Raw genomic sequence first — 25,576 nt, forward strand, 5'->3', positions numbered from 1 at the left:
ATACTAAATCATTAATCTGAAGCAGAATAAAATTGTAATAAACCTGGCATTAATTTTTAGCAGGGTGCTTTTAGGAAAAGTCTGCTTCATCACAATCCAGAGAATCCACACTTTCAGAAATGTGAGTTACAACCTTCAGTTTAATTTTTTTAGTTAGGACCACCAAAAACTGACAGAGAAGCTGACATCAAGAGATCTCACATAATGCCAGTACTTTGCTGGGATGAAAAGAACTTCCCCAGGGTGCAGAACACACTCTTGAAAAGGAGCCTTGGAAAAATTGGGGAAGTGTTCCAGGTCTGGATTCTCCACTTCCACCTGAGGAAAAAAAAGGATTTTTGTGGTTTGTTATTCACTAGAAATGGTCTCCCCTCTAGAATAATAAACATTAACGGATTAAATCTTGTACAAAATAATTTAAACACCTTGAGTATTGAAATGACAACTTTGTTTTCCCTGTATTGTTGTGCTGGTACCACATATAACTGGGGCAATAGAGAACACTACATGGGCAACAGCAGTGCACACCAGATGGTGCTGCAGCAGCAGCAAGTGTTCTTGCAATTTTAACCCTGTACACATATCGCTCTCTGGTGGATACTGGTGATGTAGCACCTTCTGCCCTGTTGCTGTCCGTGAGAATGTGACCCAGCACAATGGAATCAGAACCATACAGAAGTGCTGCACATTCATACTCGTATAAGTTAAAAGTTTTCTCCTCCTTTGCTACCAAAATGAGACGAGTCTCTACAGCAGACCATGTTTCACAGCACTGACCACAATTCCCTGGACACTACTCCTGCCTGCTCCCTCTCTCTTGATTATGAAATATAGTAGCGCTCGGCCCCAAGATTCCTTTCATCCAGGACACTTGAACACTGAACTGTAATAATGCTTGCTGCCTTCTCATGTTTAATTCAGAGACCAACAAGGTCCCGTATTTCACCAGCAATTTTATAATGAACAAAGCTGAGATACTGGATCGATGCTAAGAAGACAAAATCATTTGTAATTTTTTTAATTGTACAGCTGCCTGTACTGATCTGCTCTAATTAAACGCTGTATATTTCTGAGGGTGGTAAAGCTACACTAAGGTAGCAAACATGAGTAGTAGTGTCTCTCACATTATTCCTTAAAACCCACTCAGGTGAATAGGGGGACAGTAAATGTTGATCATGAGTGACTAATTTCTAAGTGTGGACTAGTTTACAGGCATAGCCCACAAAGTTCTGCCTTTGCTGCCCAGGAGAGGAGAATGGAAAAATGCAGTAAAAGGCTTGTACCTGGCTTGTGTTGTGTAACAGCCCAGACTGGTGAGGATACACTTTGTCAGTGTCTTCTGGGGAGTACAAACGAATGTATTTTCTTCCAACCACCTGTTATATAGAAAAATGAAATATAATGAAAAATGAATATATCTGATCTGAGAGCAAATCATAGTGCAGATTTATTCAACGTATTCTTGGTATTTTGTCACAATTACCTGGGCCAGGAAGTTCTGCAGCGGATCCTGGTGTAATGGAGAGACAGTACCCGCAGGCCCAATCCAGGCATTTATAGTGATGTCATCTTCGTCTCCCTCACCAAGGCAACAGTAGTCAGGGATACTGATGTCCTGCTTAAGTTCAGGGACCTTAAAAATAAATCACACAGGTAGGCACAACATTTTCAATCTGTCAGTTTTAAATTAAAAAAAGAAAGCGTATTTGAAACATCATAAGAATAATTCCATGCACATGTTTATGCTGCAGAACTCTTATTTTCTTTCAGAATCAAGTGGATATATTTTGTCATTATAGCTGAATCTTATGATTATGTTATGAAAGCCTTCTCTAGACAAAAGAAAAATTGAAGCCTTGACTACCTAAAGACATACTGTTATGGCAATTATTATTTCAAGGAAATAAAGCAGCAATGACACTGCATTTCTCAGTCTTAAAATGTCTCTCAATGGTGCATTAAAGAACCCCTTCAACTAATTACAACAATTCCCAGTCCTGGACCTGGAGGGTCAGTTTGTCTGCAGGTTTTCTAGGTATCTGTGTGCTGCATTTTTATATTTATATTGTTCTTATATCTCTGTAAGCCATTAATGAGCTGATTTAGGAACTGAGCTGAAAAACAACAGAATCTCCACCCACCAGGGCCAAGATGGAACAGGAATTAGTGAAACTGAGTTCATCCTAAGTCCAAGAATCTGCAATATAACTCCTGCAGACAACTTACAAACATAATATGATGGGTGAGCTAAAAACCTGTGAAAGACAGATACAGATCCAATTTCCTTTCTAATCAAGAGCTACATTTCTCACATTCTCTCTTGAGATAGAAGTTTTTTAATTTATAGACGGAGTCTGTTACAAGATTGCAGTCAGACTTTTTGTTTAAAATAGAATGACAGTAGCTGTATGGTGCAAGCGTGTTCTCACCTGATCAAAAAGCTGGTGCTGGGCTAGGTATCCTATACCATTCCCTCTTTCCTGTTAAAGACACTGTAGGTTACACCTCATAGTTCTAACCAGCGCTAAAGAGACCCTGATATCAATTCGTAGACCTACCGGTTGGAGAATGTAGTTGTCTATGAATTCATTGACTGTCAGCAGAGTCTGTGACCATTCATCATCGGTGTATCTAGATCCAATTTCAACTGGCACAGTCCGGCACCCAGCTACCTGCCTCAGGTATCCAAGACTGGCAGAAAGTATTAAAGAGCAAAATATTTAACAGACATTCATTGCAAAAGAATTTAAGCACAAGTCATAAAACCTACTCCTTTCTGGTAGCATACTTGGTGATCATTCAGGTTTGATCTGTCTGTCCAGGAATGTCAGTTTGCTGGCAGGGTAAATGTTAAGCATTTTGTGTCTGCTAAAGAGAGGATGCTTACATGTTTACTCCTCAGAAATATAGTCACTGAAACTAAGAATGCTTGTCCCATTTCAGCTCAAGCTATCCTTTCTCCCTTTGTTAATACTGTATCAAAAGGCTACATCTTCATTTCTAGAAGAAAATGTTGCATTTTTTTAATGACTGCAGTACATAAGAGAAAACTAAATATAACTTAACTAAAAGATAACTAAAGAACTTCCATCCATTTTAAAAGCTTCATCCAATTCACAGTCACAGGGAGCCAGAGCCTATCCTGGCAAGCAATATGTGCAAGGCAGGGTACAGGGTACCAGTCCATCGCAATAACTTAAAAACTTTTCAATCTCAATTTTTTGTGTAGTTCATTAAACAGTTAAGATGAGCTGTAAGATATAAGCAAATAGACTAGTTTTTCATTGGTGAAACAATAAAGTAAAATATCTACCTCCACTGATGGTCCTTGAATGCAGACCAATGGTTTATAATGCCTTCTAATATAACAGGCTTCTGTGGGATCAGATAATCTGTTCTGAAACGCTCCAGCGCTGGACACTGTAACCTAGGAAGCACCAGTGCTGGATTGATTTCTGGAACAGAAACTAATTCTGTCCTCAATTTCTGTAATAAAACACAATTGTGAAAATATGTATGTTTTGTGAGTCTCCATTGGATGCTCCATTGATAAAGTCTATTAAAATAATCAGAAAAGAAAAGAGATTAGATGTGACTGAACCATTGGGAAATTAAGTATAACATATAATATTATAACAGTGCATGCATCAATCTTAAAAATTAGAATGTAAAATTAGGTTTCAGACTGTGAGATAGGAACAGATGGATACAGAGTCAACAGTTCTAAAGACTCAAAAATGGTTTAACACAGAATGATTCTTAAGTCTCAGGAGTCACTTACAGACAGGTTAAAGCAACAAAATCACAGCAATGTAGATTAAAGGCAATCAAGAGGAGATTTGATCCCAATATATAAAAACCTAAAGAGTAGAGATAGGGTCAACCCAGGGAATGTCTTTAGATACAGTAATGAAACAAGGAGATGGTGGCCTAACTGAAAAACAAAAAAGTATTAATTTTGGATGTTGAATAGGAAACTATTTTTCCCATAAAGAGCTGTAAGGCATTTGGAACAGGCTTCCCAGACAGCTTATTGAGGCACAAGCTTTGAGCTCCTTTATAGCCGGTCTCCTTCTTTCTAACAGTCTACCATATCTAGATATCCATGATATTAGTGACTTATAGCGTCCATAGTCGACAGACTCTTTGCTAGGGCAGGGGATGACCCAGTTGTTGTTCTGAAGAGATACACTATTCTGAAGATATTGGAAAGATGTAGCTATATATATATTAAAATTAAATATATATTAAAAATTAATACGGGTTCTGGATTTTGTTAGAGGAATCAAGAGTCTTCAAATCTATGTGGGTCAAACTAATTGAATTGTACATTCCAAAGGTATAGTGTTAGGAGTATGCTATTGTGCTATATATGCTAAAATGCAGATTGTGAGAATTTAATACTGTAGAATTAAATTAAGTTACAGTGCCTTGCAAAAGTATTCACCCCCCTTGGACATTTTCATATTTTATTATGTTTCAGCATGGAACCATGGAAATACATGATGTATTTAACTGAGAATTTGTGCTCCTCAACAAACGTACTCTATAATGTCAAACAGAAAAATAAATCCAGACATTTTACTAAATGAATTAAAAATAAAAAACAGAAAATAATTTAATGCATAAGTACTCCCCCCCAGAATTAATACTTGGTAAGAACCGTTTTGGTAAAGAGACTCATCTTGACACTGTAATTTTTGCCCATTCTTCTTGGCAAAATTGCTCAAGCTCCATCTAGTTATGGACCATTTTCGAACAGCAATTTTTAAGTCATTCCACAGATGCTCAATCGGATTGAGGTCTGGGCTTTGACTGGGCCACACTAGGACATTAACCTATTTGGTTTTAAGCCACTCCAGTGTGGCTTTTGCTGTATGTTTCGGGTCACTGTCCTGTTGGAAGATGAATGGTCTTCCAAGTCCCTGTGCTCTTGCGGACTGCAGCACGTTTTCCTCCAGGATTTTTCTGAACTTAGCTCCATCCATTTTTCCTTCTATCTTTATGAGTTTTCTAGTCCCTGCCGCAGAGAAGCATCCCCAAAGCATGATGCTGCCACCACCATGCTTCACTGTAGAGATGGTGTTCTCAGTGTGATGTGCTGTGTTAGGTTTGCGCCAAACAAAAGTTCAATTTTGGTCTCATCAGACCATAGAATCTTCCTCCAAATTGCTGAGTCTCTCACATGCCTTTGGGCAAACTCCAGCCGAGATGTGATATGAGTTTTTTTCAACAAAGGTTTTCTTCTTGCCACCCTTCCGTATAAACCGGATTTATGAAGTGTGGTTGCTATTGTTGTCTCATGCACAGTTTCTCCCATCTCTGTCATGGAGGAGGTGCTGTAGGCCTCTTGGTGGCCTCCCTTACTCTTCTTGCCCAGACATTCAGTTTTGGAGGATGGCCAGTTCTGGGCAGATTCACAGTTGTTCCATATTTTCTCACCTTTTTAATGATGGACTTCACTGTGCTTCGAGGTATATTCAATGCCTTGGAAATGTTCTTATATCCTTGGCCCGACTGGTATTTTTCTAGAACCTTGTCTCAGATCTGCTTGGAATGTTCCTTGGTCTTCATGGTGTAGTGTTTCCTCGGAAATGCACTAAGTGGGGAAGCTCCCAGACACAGGTGTACTTATTCTGAAATCATGTGGAACACCTCAAGTGCACACAGGTGGACTCCAGCCAAGTAATTATGTGACTTGGAGAACAGAGGTTACTTCAGAGGTAATTTAGGTGTGTCAAAGCAAGGGAGTGAATACTTATGCATTCAATCATTTCCTGTTTTTTATTTTTAATTAATTAAGTAAAATGTCTGGATTTTTTTTCCAATTTGATATTATAGAGTACTTTGTGTTAATGAGTGGCAAAAATGTTCTTATGTTCTTACATGTTCAGCACTGGAAATGTACAAATACTGTTTACTATATGGAACGATCTTGCGGTGAAATGAAGACATTTTAGAACAATACGAAATGTGTACAAATGTCAACATTTGGCAACTCCGCTGTTGCTCAGAGCATTTTCTCATAGTATCACTTTCACTAAGTAAAATGTTTCTGTGTTACCAGTTTAACTGCCTTAACATGCAATTCAGGAAAGCAGTTGCGATAAACCTGGAAAAACAATGCCCATTTAAGCCTAAAACGATTTGTTAGAAGGCAGTTCATCTTGGTGAATAAACTCTTCACTGAGAAACCTTAACATACCTTCAAACAGTGGGTGTCATTAGGGTCAGTATTGTGAAGTCCCCTTTTCTTCACCCTATTCTGCAGGATACCAACAAGCTTTTGAAGCAAATTGTCCATGATGACTGCTCCCATCAACAGTCCCATGTCACATGTTTTTATAGCTTCCTGCACAGTTTCTTCAGTTGGCTTGCTCTGACATAAGGCAGCTGTTTTGAAGAGGCAGCCATAAGAGTAAACACGCCTCCACTCCTTATCAACGTCTTTCCATGTACCTGTGTTTAGTTTCTCCCAGGAGAAGTCCAGGATGATCTGACTGATCTGTAAAAGTTGAGATGCCACTGCTTGTCCATACAGCAGCTCTTTAGCCTGTTGTAGCATGGCGATGATACTGGGGTCAATTTTCTCATTGAACTGTTGTACAAACTCCACCTTGCTTGGGGGTAATGCAGTCTTTATCTCACTCCACAGGTAAGCCATTTTGTACTCTTCAAAAAATGAAGAGGAAAAACAGTATCAGTAGTCTAGCTAATTCTAAACTAAAATGTCCTTTTCCTTAGTATCAATGTTAAGAAGAAACAAGAAACTTCAGAAAAAGCAAAATACACAAATGAATCACAAGCTTTAGTCTATCATGTCAAATGAGACTAGTCATTTTTATTTTGCTGTACATGCAAATAATGAATCACTCAATCACTCCCATTCCCCCATCTTTACAGAACACCAAAAGCCATTACAGTAAACCCTCAGTTAAAAGGACTAATATGGTTGAAGGGGTGTCCATTAAACTACAGATAACGTTTCCCAAATGATATACTGTAAGTACATACTATATAAAGACTTAAGAACAAAAAATCATATAAACTGATTGCAATGTTTAAACAAAAATTGCAATGAACATAATGAAAATTGTTCCTGTCATTTTATCACAATATACAAACTCATTTGTTGTAAATACTGTATACTGTATAAAATGCACTAAAGGATACCAAACACAACTGACACCCATTTCAAGCAACCGATATTCCTGAATTTTAAAACTATTAAGTATCTATTTTTACCTTATTTATTTATTATTTATGCATTTCCCCTTTATCTGAGTGTGTGTTCAGTGTTATTCAGTGTTAAACTGAATGTTTACTGTACTACACATACAAAAGCGAGATCTCACAAGCATGGCTAACCAAGTCGAATCCCATTGTATCTCTCAGAAAAGGCACGTGATACAACCCACTACATACTGTACGACCTAAGCATTATGAACAAATTTAAATCAACAGAGCTATTGCCTTTATATCACCTTTAAATGTCGCACTACAAACATTTTTACAACAGACATATTACAACCAAAGCTGTAAAATGTTTTAAATCTCAAACGTACTTGTTTTAAACTTTAAAAAAATAATCTTTTGTGTCTACAAAACACAGGACGTCGCATGCAACCAAGGTAAGACAGTCTCTATGCGCATGTGAACTTAAATTCACTACGCCAAGGCAGCAAAAACTTTACATTAAAACACCCGTTAACAATAGAACTCTCCAGGGTGAACACTTACTCGTATGATGCATTTCATGCTAAACTGCAGAATATTTCACAAATGTTCTTGGACTCATCGTGTGTTCAAATCAGCAATCACAAACAGAAAAATGTTTAGTTTGAGTGTGCTTGATTAAAATAGACATCGCGAAAACGACATAAGATTTGTTAATCCTGGTAGTGATTAAGAAAAATGTCTGATTATATCCGTAAATTACTGTAGCACTCTCGATATAAAGAATGTATGTATAGTATAATAAGTACTGGATTAAAATGGCATGTTCGTTTTCAGTTTGTGCTACATGAAATACTGCCCGAGTGGAAAACTGAGCTTTCACTCTTGTCTTGGTTCAAGTTGAAGACACAAACTTCTCTTGCCACAGACAGGATTACAACTTGACAACTTGATACTGTATGTAACTGGCAGGAATATTAGAATTCCACTTTAGAATTAAGACATAGACATAAATGATTCACAGGAACTGTATGTTTCTGTACACGTATTAACATTTGCAATGTGCATGGTACACATACAAACGGTACGCATTACACTACAGTATGTAATATCCGACTTCCACCGTAAGAAATGCGAGTTTATGGCTGATTATGCCTGTGTAGACTCCACAATGAACTTCGCCAGGTTTAAAAATTAAACATGTTTATTTACATTCAATTTGATTTCGTCAACAAACAAAAAAAGGAGAAGTTTTCCACAATACCAAAAACGATTCCACAAAACTTAAGTAAACTAAACCCGCACCTACACAAGCACATCAGAACCTTTGCGCTCTAATTTCCTCCAGTTTTTTAAAACTAAACCTTCTAGAATTTCCCTTAAAGAACATTGGCGATTGGCCGTCTTAAAGGCATATGCACAATTTACGCAAACAAAACAAAGTGGTTTTCAAATAGAACATCAACATATTTACAGGATTGTTTTTAAAGGAATATAACCAAATTAAAACATCACATGGCTCCTACATTACCGGCCTCTAATTGTTCTTTACCTACAATGGAACAATTACCTACAACCTAAATAAAAGGAGCTATTTCAAGGACTCATTAATGTCCTTAGGAACTTAAGGAAGTTCTCACAGTTTTATTTAGTCTAAAAGAGTCGGATCCTTTCACATGGCTGCCTTTATTCTGCTTCCTGAAGGAGACAGATTTTGGTAATAGGTCCGTCTAAAACATTGGTCTTTGTTTTAATCCGTACTTGTCTCACAAGACCCCTTTTATCTGGAAAGCACTCCACAATCTTCCCCATTAACCAGGAATTCCGCGGAGCAGAGTCATCCACCATCAGGACCAGGTCCCCAGGAATGAAGTTTCGCTTCAGATGGGACCATTTTTGGTGTCTTGAAGCAATGTTTGATACTCCTTTGTCCATCAACGCCAGAACAGGTCTGACATGTATTAAACCTGTCTCCATCTTCGTTTCAAATACAGGTCTTCCTTACTGAATAATCCAGAAGGTAGCAATGGCTTGGTCTTCTATAACAACAAGTGGTTTGGTGTTAAGGCCTCCAAATCATTGGGGTCTGTGGATACTTTTGTTATCAGTCTGCTGTTAATTATGGATTCCATTTCGCACAATACTGTCTGCAGTGGAATTGAGATTGTTCCTTACAAATCGAATTAATTGCTCCCAAGGTCTACCATGATGCGATCCAGTAGGGGGATTTAATTTCCAAGAGATGTTATGTTGCAGAAGAGTGTCATGGATCTTGGCATTGTTCCATTCTTGTATGGGTTCTCTAAATTCTCGCTCAGCCCCAATGAAATTCGTTCCATTATCTGAGTAGAACTCCCTTTCCTGGCCTCTTCTAGCAATAAATCGGTGCAGGGCATTCACACAAGTGCTAGTGCCTAAAGATGAAGCCACTTCAATATGCACAGCACAAATTGCCAAGCATGTGAAAGTTACCCCTTATCTCTTTATTGTGCTCCTACCGTGCTTGAACTCAAAGGGCCTGAAGTAGTCCACACTTACTCTGGTGAAAGGAGGGTCATCTGGCAAAACAATGGCTGAGGGTAGTCTGCCATTTGCTGTTTTCCTGCTGTTCCATGCAACCGCCAACATATGACACACTTGGAGAGAATCCTTCTTATTGCAGCACTTGCAACCAGTATCCAGTACTTTTCACACAGTTTAGAAAGCATATGGTTAACACCACCATGCCCAACCATTTCATGTACGTGTCGGAGGATCAAAGTAGTAATGTGAAGCTCCTTTGACAGGATAATATGTTTTTTAGATTCTTCTGGCAGAGCAACTCTACTGAGTCCGCCACATACTCTTAGAACTCCACCCTGAAGGAAGGGATTGAGCTTGTAAATGGTACTAATCCTCTTCATGCACTGTCCCTTAAGTAGGGTGGAGATTTCCTCAGGGAATGTCTCGTTTTGAAAGTGGCGGATGATTTCCAGCTCTAATCTTGCCAGGTCTTCCACAGAAAGGCGACTTTGTTTGGCCTTTGCTCTTTCTAGTTCCACCTGTCTCTGTGGGTTTTCTCCCTTCAACTGATTAGGGATGGCTGCCGACTTCCTTCTTGACCTACTAAGACTCAGAAGCATGTCCCTTAATCTTAGAATCCACGCCACCACACGTTTCAACTTTGTCCAAGACGAATAATAATTGATCAATTTCTTAACTGCATCATTTTTCCTAACAGTCACAGTGTTTACCGTTACAGTCCCTTTTACAAGACCTCTGGGTTTTCGGTTTCCATCCTTCGAGCATTATCTGGGATTTCAGGCCAGTTCTGTTCTGAACTTCTGAGAAAGCTTGGTCCTGAGATCCAGACCTCGTTCTGCAAAAACTTATCCACCTTCTGTGTATCCGATTCTATGTATATTATAGAATATATTAAAGTATATGCTATTCCGTGAGAAGCAAGTCATGTTCTAAATCCGGATCCTTGATCTCCTTGGCCCTTTCACTTCCTAGGATGGTAGATAGGACCTTGCAACTGTTAGCTTCCTCTTCACTACTAACTGACTTGAGGCAGTCGTCAACGTAAATGTTATGCAGTACTGTGTCCACAACACAGCTCCTGAATTGTGCTCTGTGATCTTCTGCACATTTCCTAAGGGCATAGCTTTCCACGCTGGGAGATGATGTCACTCCAAACAGGTGTACAACCATTTTGTATTCCTCCATTTCCTGGCTTGTGTCCCCATTTGGCCACCAGAGAAATCTGAGCAGGTCTGTGTCTTCTGCAGCCACTTTATCCTGATGGAACATGGCTTCCACATCAGCCATTACTGCCACTCATTCCTTTCTGAACCCGGTCAGCACACCCAAAAGAGAACTGGTTTGTTCAGGACCCTCCAGGAGCTTATCATTCAAAGACATCCCTTGGAAGGATGCTGCACAGTCAAACACCACACGGATCTTCTGGTTTACTGGGTGGTACACACCATGGTGTGGTATGTACCAGATCCTACCATTCGTATGACCCTGCTCATCAATAGGGACCTTTACTGCATAGCCCTTGTTGAAGAGATCCTCCATGAAGACTGTCTAATCTGTATGGAATGAAGGATTTCTGCTGAACCGTCTCCTCAAGTTCAATCCTCGCTGCACAGCAACACAGTGGTTATTTGGCATACTGATGTCTCTGTTTCTCAAAGGTAAGCATATGCTATAATGTCCATCTATAAGCTTGGCTGATTGTAACACCATGGCCATAAACTGACGATCTACCCGTGAAATTTCACATTGCTCATCCTTTCCAGATTCAGGAAAATGATACTTGAACTGTTGATTCCACAGATTCTCCAGTTGCACAACAGATTTGCGATTTGCAGTGACATGCGACACTTTTGTGAAGTGTGTTTGAACCGTGTTCGAATCATCCCTCAGAGGCCCGTTAATGATCCATCCTAGTTTGGTTTTAACGGCGTAGGGACCATCTCTGACGCTGCTAATAATCTGCCAGGGCTCCATTGCCTTGGTACAATTGCTCCGATTAACAGCCCAACATCTGCTGAGATTTCTGGCAGATATACCCGTTTCAAGTAAGACAACTTATCTGTGTCTTGCTGCCTTGGTATGTTTTCTCTACTAACAGGAATCTCCTTTTGAGAGAATGCATCAGGAAGGCTTATAAACTCTATCTACAAGACTGCTGACTTCCAGCCCTGACACCCTGTATGTTCTCACAGATCTTTCCTTGCCCATTGTTCGCAACAATATGGCAGTAGTCTTTTGCCACTGATGTTCAACTCCCTCATCAATGCCTCTTTGCAGAAAGTTGCTGTGCTTCCTGGGTCTAGCAAGGCATAGGTTTGCACAACTTTACAGCCTTTCTTTGTCTTCACTTGAATGGGAACTATAGAGAGAATGCACTCACTCTCACCGGCCCCAGTGTGTCCACAAGATCCTCTGTCTGCACTAACAAGTGCACTTGTAAATGACTGCCTTTCATCATCATCTGTTTTGTCTGTATTGTCCACAGGTTCAGCAGGTCTTTCCTTTCTCTTGATGTGTAACACATGTAAGATAACAAGGGGAAGGGTCATCCAGGACAGGTATTTCAGGAACGTTCTGCTCAATATACTTGACTTAGACCTGAGCAAGATGGCCACCAAGAGAAACCAGCTGACCCGCAAATGGAAAGGGCTTAGTCCGAAAAACAACAAACAAAAAACAGGAAACAAAATATATATGCCCTGGAAACAGTGAACCAGGGCGGAAGACAGTAGGTTAATGCGTTTTGGAGGAGATAGTGGAATTAGGTTGGTGTTGGTACAGATTGAAGGATAACGGATTAACAGAAGAAATAAAGGATTACGGTTTACAGTTTGTGATTTGCATATGACGCAGATTTGTGGTACTTTACGGCCTTTGGAACTCGGACTGAATAAGAATTGAGAGAACGGATTGCAGACTGGCTTGGAAGACGAACGAACTGGAGAAACTGAAAAAAACTCCACGAAAATTAAAGAAGAGAAGTGTGGTGGGAGTACTTTTCAAACCTTTCCCCGGAGGCACCACACACAGTAGGATGGCACTGAGAGCACTTCTGACAGTACAACTTCTCATTACACGTCTTGCTCATACAGTATGTCCCTGCCTTAAGCAGCTAAAGCGGAGCCCTTTGCTTCTAAACAATGCAAGCTTTTCCTTATGCGTTTTGTTCCTTAAACATTTACAGACCTCAAGAGCATGCTCTCCCTTACAGAATACACAAGAGTTTGTCAATGCACTTGTGGGAGCCACAGAATCCTTTTTGTCGTTATTAAGAGGTACAACTGCAGTAGAGAATGTTTTTTTCCACCTTTCTTCTGAGAGGCTGTATTTGTTTTGAAATTTGCACAGCCCTTCACAACATTGCTGTCCTTTATATCTCCAGACACTGGCTGCATTGCTATCTTAGTTTGCTTATAATGCCAACAAGATCTTGAAACCTGGCTCCCAGCTGTTCTTGGACATCGAAAGCTTCAGCCCTCCCCTTCTCTTTCAACTTGTAGGGTAACTTAGAAATGATAGCTTTCATGTTGGCTACGCAGTCCATTTCACCTAGAGAGTCCATCTCAATCATGGCATTGCAGCAACTAGTGAGAAAGAGTGAAAATGAATTCAAAGCCTCTCCATCCTCGGGTTTAATTGGTGACCAGTTTAAAGCCTTGTCCATGTAGGCAGTGGCTATCCTACATTCATTTCCGAAATTCTCCTGCAACAGCTTCTTTGCCTTAAAATAGCCCTTCTCTGGGTCCATAAGAAGTCAGCTTATTACTAAGTCCTTGGGTTGTCCACCAGTGAGTTGTTCTAAAAAGTAAAGCCTGTCCCTGAAACTCTCTGTCCTTTCCTCTACTCCCTGTTCAAAGCCTCGAATGAACAACATTTAATCCAAAGGATCACCTATGAAAATGGGAATCTCTAACCGTGGCAGTGTGGATGACCTATGTTGCTTCACTAAGGTCTCTGTTATATCATTTTGTTTCTGCATTACATCACACAATGCACCAACTAGTCCAACTTCCCTTGGAGCAGGACTGTTAAACCATTGCACATCACCGTGGCTTTGTTGACATTGCAGATGTGCTTCAAATGGACACTCTTGTCTAAATAGTCACTTTCCTGACTGGGTGATTATGTTGCTCACTACTGCCAGAAGCATCAGTGAACACATATGCCTTCCCTTCCTTGCTTGACACTAGCGATGTAGCTTGACCAAGCTCAAGTTCCTTGAAAATCTTAATTTTAGTGTCTGAAACGGCCAAAGCAGTCTCAAGTTCTAGTGCGTCACTGTGTGCTTTAAACTCAGCTTCTTGTCTCTCAAGAGCTTATTTTTGCTTAAGAGCAGTTGCTTGAGCAAGTAAAGTTGCGGTTTCTATTTCTGCTTTCACACGAGCAGAAGATGAGGAAGACGCGTGAGACGCAGACCCTACATTAGAGCTCTTTCTCTACAAAGAACCTCTTTCTCTACTTTGTCTTCTTACAAAGTTTTGACGACACCACAGATATACTATCAGCAGGACACACTTCTGCATCAGTCTTCCTGGCTAGCTCAGTCCGTTTATTGACTTCATGCATCCATCTTTCAGTTTTTGTGATAAATTCAGCAAAAGTGGCCATTCTGGGCTTATGCCACTGATGCCATTTAACAATAACATAGTCTTCAGATATGCACTGCCACACCGAATCGTTGAGCTCATCACATTCCTTATGCAGCTCTATGAAATCCACGTTTAACCTGGTTTTTACTACAGTATGTCAATATTACTGTCATTTTCCATGAGCTGTTCAATCTGATTCATTTTATTAGTTATCTGCCTTAATTTTGCCTTTCTTGATCCCAAGAGCCGAGAAAGCTTATCCTCCTTAGCTCTATCTGTAAGCTATACGTCTCTTTTAGAAGTTGATAATTCTGCTGAGCCACACTCCATGTTTGTTCGTTTGCACAATACAGCACGAAAGTTAAGCAACTGCAATGAATCCACACTTGGTAATTATTCCACAACAATTTCCAAAAATTATTGCAGCACAGAAAACTCTGAATGCTATGCAACAAGCTTTCGGATTTTAACTTCAGAATCGCAGGAAAGTTCAGTAACGTTATCGCTACGTAAGGCAGATATGTACGTAGTAACGATGTTCTTGCCAGCTTTTCTGAGGTTCCATTAACAAACATACGTAACATCTGTTACCTCTAGTAGCGTGAAGCTAGCTACATTAAAGGACGCTGGCTTGGCAGCACCTTTCAAAATAAAAGTCTCCTAAAACCTGCCTCATAAAAAATAATCCTGGACCAGTAAAAGTGACATTTATAGCACAACAATAATTTCTACACCCTCAACACTAGGTGGAATGTAATAGATAGACCCACAGGTAATATGAAATTGCCGTTCTTCATTAATTCTTTGCTTTCTTGCAATCTTCTTGCTGTTTTTATATCACTTCCTCCTTGCAAATTGACACAGAGCTGTGCACTGCTAGACAGGACAAAAGTCTCATTGCTGACAAAAAAAAAATTGTGCCTCTCCAAAAGTAGTTCAAATCGATTCTACAGACCCTCAGCTAATAAAAAATCACCATGGTTTTGTCAGATAAGTGTCTTTGCTAAAGTTGGTGGGGTTTATAGGACTGCTTGCTGTTCCTAGACTGGGACCGTGCTGTGATGGACAGGGAGTGGTCTCACTCCCTTCCCAACCAAACCAAAATCTGTACCTCTTCAAAAATACTCAAATCTATTCTACAGACCCACAGCTAATAGAAAATCACCATTGTTTTGTCAGATAAGTGTCTCTATCAAAACTGCTGGGGTTTGTAGAGCACTTCCTATTTCCAGACTGGGACCGTGCAGTGATGAGAAAGGAGTGGTCTCACTCCTGTCCTGACCAAACAAAAATTTGTGCCTCTCCAAAAATACATCAGATCTACTCTACAGACCCTAAGCTAATAGTATATAACCATGGTTTTGTCATATATGTGTCTTTGCTAAAGTTGCTGGGGTTAATAGGACCACTTGCTGTTCCCAGACTGGGACCGTGGAGTGATGGACAGGGAGTGTCTCATTCCCCTCCCATCCAAACAAAAAATTGTGCCTCTCCAAAAGTGACTCAGATCTGTTCTACAGACCCCCAGCTAATAGTTTATAACCACGGTTTTGCCAGATGAGCGTCCTTTGCCAGTGTTGCTGGGGTTTATAGGGGCCTTTTAGGGGCTGATCCTAGATTTTTCTCAAAGGACATGTTATCACAATGTGGGCATTGTTAACACTTCACCAGTGGATCATCCTTTCTGGTTTGAAATAAAGTGTCAATTTCACACTTTTTTATTAGAGTGTATCGAAACAGCCAAAATATTGAATAGACCTTCAATGGTGATGTGTCTTTCCGGGGAAGGTGGCTCTGCCACAGACATGGTATGGAGACTTTTTGATTTGATCCGGTAATGTGGAAACGATGGCTCACATGTTGCAAGTACAAGTACAAGTTGATAATTGATTCCCCCCATGAGTTCCGATAGACTGGGAAGTAAAGATGCCTTGCAGGTGTTCTGCATCAAAACACTACAGACTTTCTCTAAATCAGATCAGCTTTTATTATTTTGAGTGTAGAACTACTCAGACAGTATTCAAATGCTGCTTCAGCTATCTGGCCTATTATCCTTTGGACACATAAATTCTGCACAGCACAGGGGGGAGGAAAAACCTCATTTAACTGCAAGAAACCCTCCGGATGTCCACGGCTTGGGAGTCCAATTTTGGATCATAGATGTTTCGCGGGAAATTCTCTAATATTAGATTCTATGTCGATTTTACCTGGTTCGGCATCTACGGTTATTTTTGGAAATCTGAATAGCTTTAGATCCCAGGAGGGTCTTGAAAGTCTTGTGTATTGTTACAGGTAACGCTGTCTGTTTCTTTGTCACTGATTGCAAGCTATTCAAAGACTCTTTCAGTGCCTCTTTACTATGCAGTAGAGTTGATATGTAACTCTTCAGTGGCTCCAGATTTTTTTTAGTTTCATGAGTATTGGCATTCTCAACTGTGAGTACATGGTTTGACCAACATATGTCTCTGTCTGATGCCTCCTTTATTTCTAGAAAACAAACACAATGTTAGTTTAGTCTATGGTATGTGTTGGCTGTGTTGTAATGTTTTGATCATTTGCTTTAATTCTAAATTTCTGTCCAATGCATGAAAGTACCGCCCAATAGTGCCCACATTACACGTTACCAACACCTTCCAATTACAACTGCAGTTCGCATTGGAAAGTGCTCTGGGAATCTGAATCACAATAGTTTGTGGACAAGAGCTAAATCGATGCTTCCAGGCCACTGTTTTCTTACAATTCTTGCAATTCTGTGTGACTGTGTTCTCTAGCAAAGACTTGTGTATGAGGGTCGATAAACTCATGAAAAAATCAGATATCTGTGCAACCAAAAAACGTATTCACAGTTCTAGCAAAAGTCTACATGGGAAGTAATAAAGTTACTGTTTACTTGGCCACAAACAACCCAGGACATAAGGGGAATTATTAAATCGGCTGGGTCAATTTCTCTCTTGAAATCTATTGAAGATATAACTTCACATATCTCATCTAACAGTGGCTTTGAAAAGTAGCTGCTAGGATTGTTGATGGCAGGTTTGACAAAATGTGTGATGGATGCCTACTACTTTCCACTTCTGTGTCACCATTTACTGTAGTTTGACCTCCCTATCCTGGGAAACCATCTGTTTATTGTCTGTATTACCACAATAAACCCCCACAATGAGATAGTCCAGTGCTTTTTGAGCACCAATGCTGACATAATACATCAATTTTACTTTTTTTTTGGTTACATCTAATTTATTATGTATTACACTGTTGATTGCTTCACACTTGTTCATGAAACTGTATCCAGTTTTTAATGCCGTAGCTTTAACATCACAATTTTCTGAGCAACACAGAAACCGTACAGATTCAATATCTTTGTCATTCTGTGTCATACCTATACAAACAAAGATAAACCGCTCAATGCAAGCATCGCACTCCACCTCGAGAGGTCGAGAGGGTAATGACACCACTCCCTGTCCATCACTGCACGTTCCCAGTCTGGGAACAACAAGTGGTCCTATAAACCCCAGCAACCTTAGCAAAGACACTTACACGAAAAAAAACATGTTTATGTACTATTAGCTGAGGGTCTTTAGAGTAGATCTGAAGTATTTTTGAAGAGGCACAAATTTTGTTTTGTTTGGGAGGGGAGTAAGACCACTCCCTGTCCATCACTGCACGGTCCCAGTCTGGGAATGGGAGGTGCTCTATAAACCCCAGCAACTTAAGCAAAGACACTTATCTAAGAAAACCATGGTTATTTTCTATTAGCTGGGGGTCTGTAGAGTAGATTTGAGTAATTTTTGGAGAGGCACAAATTTTTGTTTGGTTGGGAGGGGGGTTAGACCGCTCCCTGTCCATTGCTGCACGGTCCCAGTCTGAGAATGGGAGGTGCTCTATAAACCCCAGCAACTTAAGCAAAGAAAAACCAAGGTGATTTTCTATTAGCTGAGGGTCTATGCAATAGATTCCATCCACCTTTGGAGAGGCACAAATTTTCCCCATCCAATTCTGCACTGCAGTTTTTCTAGAGGTGATCCACCCAGACCAACAATATTAAAAAATATTAAATATATTAAAAATATTAAAACTGAATGAAGAAGGGTGATTAGCTATTGGCTGAATGTCTTAACATTGCGTGTTTCACCACTTTTGATGGTGCAAATAATGTTTTTTTTTCCCTGGTTATAGTTTAAAAAACTGATTGAATTAAAATATTATAAAGGATTTGATTTAATCACAAATATCAGATACAGCTCATTTAAAAGCTTGCATCTTAAAACCTTTTTCAGTGAACAGAAAAAAAACATTTCTATGAAAAAAAATATAGCAATGACTATTTCTACAGTAATATAAATGGAAGAAAGGTGCTGTAAAATTAATAAATATTTCTAATAATCTTAGATTTGTCAAACTTGGAGATTAGTGGAGGTGATTTAAAATTAAAAAAGGACCCTCAAAGTTTGGCAGAATGTTCAAGGAATTACAGTTAACCACTAAGAAATAACAAAGTATGTGTTTCAGCTGCTTGTCACTTCGCTTAATGTTGCTACAGTATACTCCTCATACGCTCCTGTGGTAGCTGAATAACTTTTATTTTGATTGAAATCGGCTATTTACATACACTTCTGGATCATTCGTGTCGCTTAGTGTAGCTTGTTTCTCGGATGTGTTATGAACTGTGTAAACTTTTTACATAGTGCCCCTTAAAAAAAACTGTCCTGAAGTCCTGGTTCCTTTTCACATTGGCGAATGTGCTTTGAATATAAAAAAGCAACAATGGTTCAGAAAGTTGCAAATTCAAGTCTTTTAAAATTAAAAGACGTATTAAGACGTGTCCGTTAAAGCCTTTTTGTAAGAATATACAATTGTTCGCTTTTTAAGGTTTCGCTTGCAACTCTTCTGATTCAGGTATGACATTGGAGACAAATTTAATTTTCCTGTTCATACAAACGCATAGAAGATAATGATATTAAATGCAAAATCCACCGCCGTACCTTCACCAGGGCACACAGAGGAACAAAGTTGCAGAATTCTTACTCTCGCGCCGGTAACAGAGCGATTGAACTCGGCAGACGGAATCACTGGAGGTCAAAGGCACTGTGCATGGTCACGTGATCATCGGAAAACCAAGACGTAGTACTAACGAATGAGACAGGTCCGGTTCCCCTGCGACGTTGTAGGGGGGCTGAGTGACGTCACGACCCAACAAAACAAGGCGTTTTATCTCGAAAACGAAAGCAGCACAAACGCTACTTTCAACGGCACAATCCGGCTCAAACGTAGCACTAACAAATGAGGTGGGTTTCATCGTTTGTGCTGTCTTTAGGGGGGCCATTTTCACGGAGCTCCGAATTCCATCGTAAGAAATGTGAGCTTATGGCTGACTATGCCCCTGTAGATTCCACAATGAACTTCGCCAGGTTTAAAAATTAAACGTGTTTATTTACATTCACTTTGGTTTCGTTAACAAACAAAAAAAGGAGAAGATGGAGTTTTCCACAATACCAAAAAGTATTCCACAAAACTTAAGTAAACTAAACCCGCACCTACACAAGCGCATCAGAGCCGTTGTGCTCCAATTTCCTCCAATTTTTTTAAAACTAAAACTTCTAGAATTTCCATTAAAGAACATTGGCGATTGGCCGTCTTAAAGGCATATGCACAATTTACGCAAACAAAACAACGTGGTTTTCAGATATAACATCAACATATTTACAGGATTGTTTTTAAAGGAATATAACCAAATTAAAACATCACATGGCTCCTACACAGTATTTTTATAATGTTCTGTTCAATGTTTATGCCATGCAAGGCATTGCTTAGTTCTAGATCATTGCTTTATTGCTAATAAATCTTTGAAATATACAACGATTTAACTTAATTCATATTGTAACATATAGGACCACCATTGCAGGTTGTTCGAGCCGGCTTACCAGCGCGGTGACATCACCGCCCTTCCCTGTGAATAGCAGGGACTGCAGTCGTCGGGCTGATGGGAAATTTCCCTTTAGCTCAATGGGCTGGGTCCCTGTTGAGTGACGCCGGAGGCCTGGGTTTGAGTCCCCGGCGGTGGGGGGCCGACTTGAGGCGGCAGAGGTGAGGGCGCATACCCATGTGAACCTGAGGGCGTTACATTGATGTAAGAAGTGGGATGGGATAGCCCTTTGCCGAGGTTGGCGAATTAAGTTGGGGAGAGTGTAACGCATACAGCCGACATTAGAGGTTGTGCGAGCCGGCTTACCAGCGCAGTGATTTCACCGCCCTTCCCTGTGAATAGCAGGGACCGCAGCCGTTGGGCTAATGGAAGATTTCCCTTTAGCTCAACTGGCTGGGTCCCTGTTGAGTGGTGCTGGAGGTGCCGGTTCGAGTCCCCAGCAGTGGGGAGCGCATACCCACGTGAACCTGAGAGCGCTACAATATCAAACATCCACATCTTTTAGTTAAGAAAAAACGTAGATAAACTGTCCAACAACTATTTCTACAGTATATCCTGATATTTGCTTCTGCCTCAGAAGCTCCCCTGGATTTTAGCATATAAGACTAATGTTGTTTTTTTCTCAGTCACAATCTTCCATAAACTTTATTTACATTTACTGTAGGTAAAAATCAAAACACTGGCTCTCTCACGTGCTGTACCCACAAAGAATGAGGATTCTGTTATTTTAGAGTAACAAACAAATTTACAGGTATCACCAGGGATCCATACAAACCCAAGGAAGGCATCAAATTCTACTGGATATTTTGATTTCTTCCATTTGTGGGGCTTTTGTTTTCAGTGTCACTGCATTAAACAATTGATGGAGAAAAAATCTTTCAACACAAAAATTGGAAAATGCTACTTTTAATCAAATTACAAAATGTTGTATATTTACTAGAATAATTGCTTACACTTGTTATAGCACTTTTCTGGACACTCCACTCAAACACCCTGGGATTTTTAATGACCACAGAGAGTCAAGACCTCAGTTTTACATCTCATCTTACCTTTTTTTACAGTACAGCAACCTGTCACTATAGTGGGGCATTAGGACCCACATAGACTGTAGGGTGAGCACCCCCTGCTGCTCCCACTAACACCTCTTCCAGCAGCAACTTAGTTTTTTCCCCAGGAGGTCTCACATCCAGGTACTGACCAGGCTCACAGCTGCTTAGCTTCAATGGGTTACTAGTTGTGAGTTGCAGGGTGATATGGCTGCTGGCATAACTATGTTATGTAACTACCCTTTAATGGTATTTTCCCATGCATTGTTATTAATTTAAAATGTAATTCTTTATACAAATAACTATGGAGTATAATTATTTGTTTTATAAGCAATGTGCCCCAGCACTCTATGTACTGTATATGTATAGCAAGTACTAGTGCAATTTAATTAGTGCTGTCATTAAACTGGGGAAGTATTTTAATTTAGTTAGACATAAGCAGATGTTGATGGCCATATGTTTTTTTGTAAGTATATAATGTATGACCTTTCTGGAAACACCAGTTCCTTCTGCTTGAGACAGCAGTAATTTTGTTCTCTCTAAAATAATCTCATAACAATGTTACATCTCCACATTGTTGCCCAGACTTAGCAGTCTTGGAGGCAGTGTGACTTTACTAAACTTCCTGAGGGACACAGAGAGACACAGAGTTTTTCATGGAACACCTGGATCAACACAAGGATTTTTTTAAATTAACTAAATTGTTTTAGACATCACACAACACATTTAATTGTTTACATCATTAGTAGATTGTCTCTATCCTTTGAATCACCCTTTTGACTTTCATGGTACGTTTGTTTCTTATATGATATAGAAAATATAGTGTAACTAGTTCAACATAACACGTTGAATATATCAGAAATACTGCAGTTAAGTAAGACTAAAAAGCTTTTAAAGGCTTATTGAGGACTATAATTTAAACCTTTAAATAACACTATTCTATTTCCTTGCTAGTATAAATATCCTGTGCAGTTGCTTCTGTATTTCTGTCATGAAATATGGAAATATCCCTAACCTTGGGATTTAAATTACTCCTGGCAGCACTAGCTGTGGTCTTCATTGATATTATCAAGCACATGCTCTTTATTGCCAAGAAACTTTCTATACCCTTAAAAGGGTGAAAATACCTTGTGTAGAATCCTGAACTAGGTGAACAAGTTCTTTTCATGTATTGAACATTTATATTATACATGATATGGTTCCTGGTAGCCTTTTATGCATACTGAAAACAGTGATATAATTGAAATCCCTGTATTGATATTATGTTTTCTTTACTGGGCATTTAGTAAAATGAAAGTGTGTATTGTCAGAAAATTGTAAGATTTTCTCTTCTTTGGTGCTTCTCACCTTTTTTGCGACACAGATTCACAACTATCATCCTGGCTTTCTACTGAAACACATGTCTGACAAGAATGTCTTGTAGTTCCAAATGCAAATGATCACTCTCTTGGTGTCCTTGCGTTTATCACTGCATCTTGCTTTGATTTTCAAAGGCTAAAATATACTTCGTATTGAATTAAACTAAAGTTAATAAGAGAGCTGTTTAAACTACTTTATCGGGAAAAAATGTAAGAGTTTTTAATCTTGTTTTTCTTTAATACTCAAGACATTATACAGTAAGAGAAAGTCACACAAGCATGTGTGTGTTTTAAGAAAGTTGTTTCTTTTCTCCCGTAACACTACTGTATTCTCTTCCCTTTTGATGATGTGTATTTTTCATTGTGTTGTGTTTGAGTGTGCCCTAAAACAAATTTCCCCTAGGGGACAATAAAGCTTGAATTGAATTGAAGCACAACTATGTGTGAACTGCCTCAATTGTAGTTCTGACTAATAAATCAAATCTTCACACATCTGTCAGTCACAATTTCTGACAACTGTCTGATTGCCTTCACCCAATGAAAACTACTATTGAAATTTTCAGTTTGAGTAAATTGAAAGGTGGCTTTAATCTGGCATTCATTTTCAGATACTCTCCAGGGTTTTCATAACAGAGTTCATAGTAAGGATTTTTTATTTTTTCCTGGTAATACTTTCTTGTCTATGAAGTGTTACATGAAGTTGGGTAGAACTTGAATTTTAAATACTTTAGAAGGTAGGAGACAGTATTCCTCAGGAAGCAATTTATTTGCAGTAAGTAGATTAGGTATTTGTATGGTTCTGAGAATCTGGGAAAACCATTCTTTATAGATTCAGACCGAAAAGTTTTTTTTTGTTGATAGTGTAAAATTTAGATCAAGGTATTGTCAAGGAATCAATAAATAGAATGGGAGGATCCTTATGCATTGCCATGAATCCTGCAGAATGCAGAGTAGCACAGGGACAATATCTGAAACACATAATACAGAGGCTTAGTTGATAGGAGAAGCAATGAGTCCAGTAACCAGGGAAATCCGTGAAAGACAATCTGAAAAACCATATCCAAGAAGTGTGGTCGAAAAAGGCAGGAGTTAAGATCGGGAACTGGGAAATCAATCTAGAAGGTTTGAACGCGCACAAGATAATTCTACGGGAGGCTTCTAAATAGTGAGCCTAGGTTGGTGCGTGAGGAAACTTTAAATACTGAAGGGAGAGGGACATGGTTGAATAATTGGTCCAGGATTGAGAATCTGTGGAATCTGGTGCATGTGAGAATGTGATGGGTTCAGTAAGGAATGAGATCGTGAAAAAGTGGGTTTGGGAATGTAACGGCGTTTGCGAGGGAGAGTGTGGGGCGTGACAGGTAATGCTGTTTACAGTTTTACTTGCAACATTAAAAAAAACTGCTTTGGGGCAGAGGGCAAGGCATGCTGCTGCTCTAGAAACATGAGCCATATGAGCTTGAGTTAAGTTCATTCCGTTAATCAATGCAGCAAAAAAAAAACAACAACCAAGAAGCACATTGTTTACTGTCAGATGAATTGCCTGAGTGCTTCAAAAGCTTATTAAAATGAACAAGACAACACAAAATGGAGTACAAACATGCTGAGTATATTAAAACATAAAAATCAATTTCCTCACTTCTGTTGCTTTTATTTTCAAATTTACTGTGCTGAGTGAGTCAACAGGCATATTTACAAAAACAAGGCCACTGGGGTTGTTTTTTTTGTGGTCTTATTAAAGTTGTGCCAACATGCAAGCCTTGCAAATCGCTAGACATACCCTAAGTGGTTTGTTTTTAGTGGATGGATTGATTTTTAAAATGACAACATCTGTTTAGATGTACTTCATTTATTGTTAATTCCTCCCATGGTGATTGAACAGGGTGTTTGGTGAATATTAACCAGCTGTTTAAGACAATGAGCACTGAACGCAGGGAGCTGATCTGTGAAGGAGTATATGAGACGAGGACAGGATTAGAAAAAAAAAACACTGCCTTTAATATTTATTGGTACACTGAAAGGTGTTCAAAAGTCAAATGGGCTCTACTTTGGAAATTAGTTTTTAAAAAGAATTAAAATGGACTAACATATTATTTTGGTATAGACCAAGTCATTCAATTTTCTATTGTATACTTTCGGTACATACCTTCAGTCAATATAAATATCTTTACAAAAGTTACATCTCCATATGCTTCAGGTGAAACCAATCAGTAGGTTTAAATTGGGTAGTAGGTTGTGTCCAACTTTTTCTTCCTTTCGTACGACTCGATCAATGCTAATGTCCTCATGGGGGATAAATTGCCAAATGCTTTATCTCAAATGCTGCACTCTGATGCAAATCTGAATAAAGAAAAGATTAAAGATCACCCAATGCTGCATGTCTTTCAGAGATTTGTGTTGCCTCTCATTCTGGACAAACTGGTGTTTTCAAAACTCTAGTGTGTGTGTGTGTGTGTTTTTGTTTGTGTCTGTTCCTGCCCAACAATGAATTGGCATCTTATCCGGGGAGTATCCTGCCTTGCACCCATGCTGTGTAAAGTTCCATCTCCCCTGTGACCCTGAATTGGATGAAGCACTTAGAAAATAGATGAATGGTTATGTACATCTTACAATAACAGCTCATTCATTTCTATTTTATAATATTCAAGATTGCTTTTAAGAAACATCTGACAAATGTCTTTACAAATGAGTTAAGGGCCTTTAAAAAAATAAGTAGTCCCTGATCCTATGCAACACAGAGGAAACAGCTTATCTAATATCTAACAATATTAAATGTATTTAAGTATATACTGTATATTATACATAATTCGCTTAACCAACGAGGGTTGTTTTAAACTTGCCTGGCAGTGTATGTGTCCTTGCAAAGGATGCATCACTGATGGGATGAGATGAGAGCTTGTTAAATTACTAAGAGAAAATCATTGGCAGATCTGAAATGTTTCACTACTTTATTCTTTTAAC

General features: G+C 39.2%; 1 protein-coding gene and 1 long non-coding RNA gene across 4 annotated transcripts; one reads left to right on the top strand and one right to left on the bottom strand.

Annotated features, from left to right (window-relative positions):
- Positions 1-122: 122 nt before the first annotated feature.
- kdm8 (lysine (K)-specific demethylase 8) lies at positions 123-19,380 on the bottom strand. 3 transcript variants are annotated; one of them, XM_088612127.1, is made up of 8 exons: positions 19,271-19,380; positions 6,206-6,672; positions 3,314-3,486; positions 2,559-2,691; positions 2,430-2,480; positions 1,484-1,633; positions 1,284-1,376; positions 123-318 (listed from the first exon to the last, which is right to left on the bottom strand). In XM_088612127.1, the coding sequence occupies exons 2-8, from the start codon at positions 6,662-6,664 to the stop codon at positions 154-156; spliced, it is 1,224 nt and encodes a 407-aa protein (XP_088468253.1). In that variant the 5' UTR covers positions 6,665-6,672; positions 19,271-19,380; the 3' UTR covers positions 123-153. The 3 variants fall into 3 exon arrangements, with proteins under 3 accessions (XP_088468253.1, XP_088468252.1, XP_088468254.1); XM_088612126.1 differs by lacking the exon at positions 19,271-19,380 and adding an exon at positions 7,741-8,113; XM_088612128.1 differs by lacking the exons at positions 2,430-2,480; positions 19,271-19,380 and adding an exon at positions 7,741-8,118.
- On the top strand, positions 7,495-23,052 carry LOC148645094 (uncharacterized). Its single transcript, XR_015928230.1, has 2 exons — positions 7,495-7,631; positions 20,191-23,052. It is a non-coding gene; the product is annotated as an uncharacterized LOC148645094 (long non-coding RNA).
- Positions 23,053-25,576: the final 2,524 nt, after the last annotated feature.

The sequence above is a fragment of the Lepisosteus platostomus genome, chromosome 19 (assembly GCF_059453375.1).
Source record: "Lepisosteus platostomus isolate fLepPlt1 chromosome 19, fLepPlt1.hap1, whole genome shotgun sequence".
NCBI lineage: Eukaryota > Metazoa > Chordata > Actinopteri > Semionotiformes > Lepisosteidae > Lepisosteus > Lepisosteus platostomus.

Excerpts from the sequence above, each read along its gene's own strand:
- kdm8 (XM_088612126.1), bottom strand. Across the intron at positions 1,377-1,483 it reads TGCAGAACTTCCTGGCCCAG|GTGGTTGGAAGAAAATACAT; the intron begins GTAATTGTGACA and ends TCTATATAACAG. Across the intron at positions 319-1,283 it reads TGTTACACAACACAAGCCAG|GTGGAAGTGGAGAATCCAGA; the intron begins GTACAAGCCTTT and ends TTTTTTCCTCAG.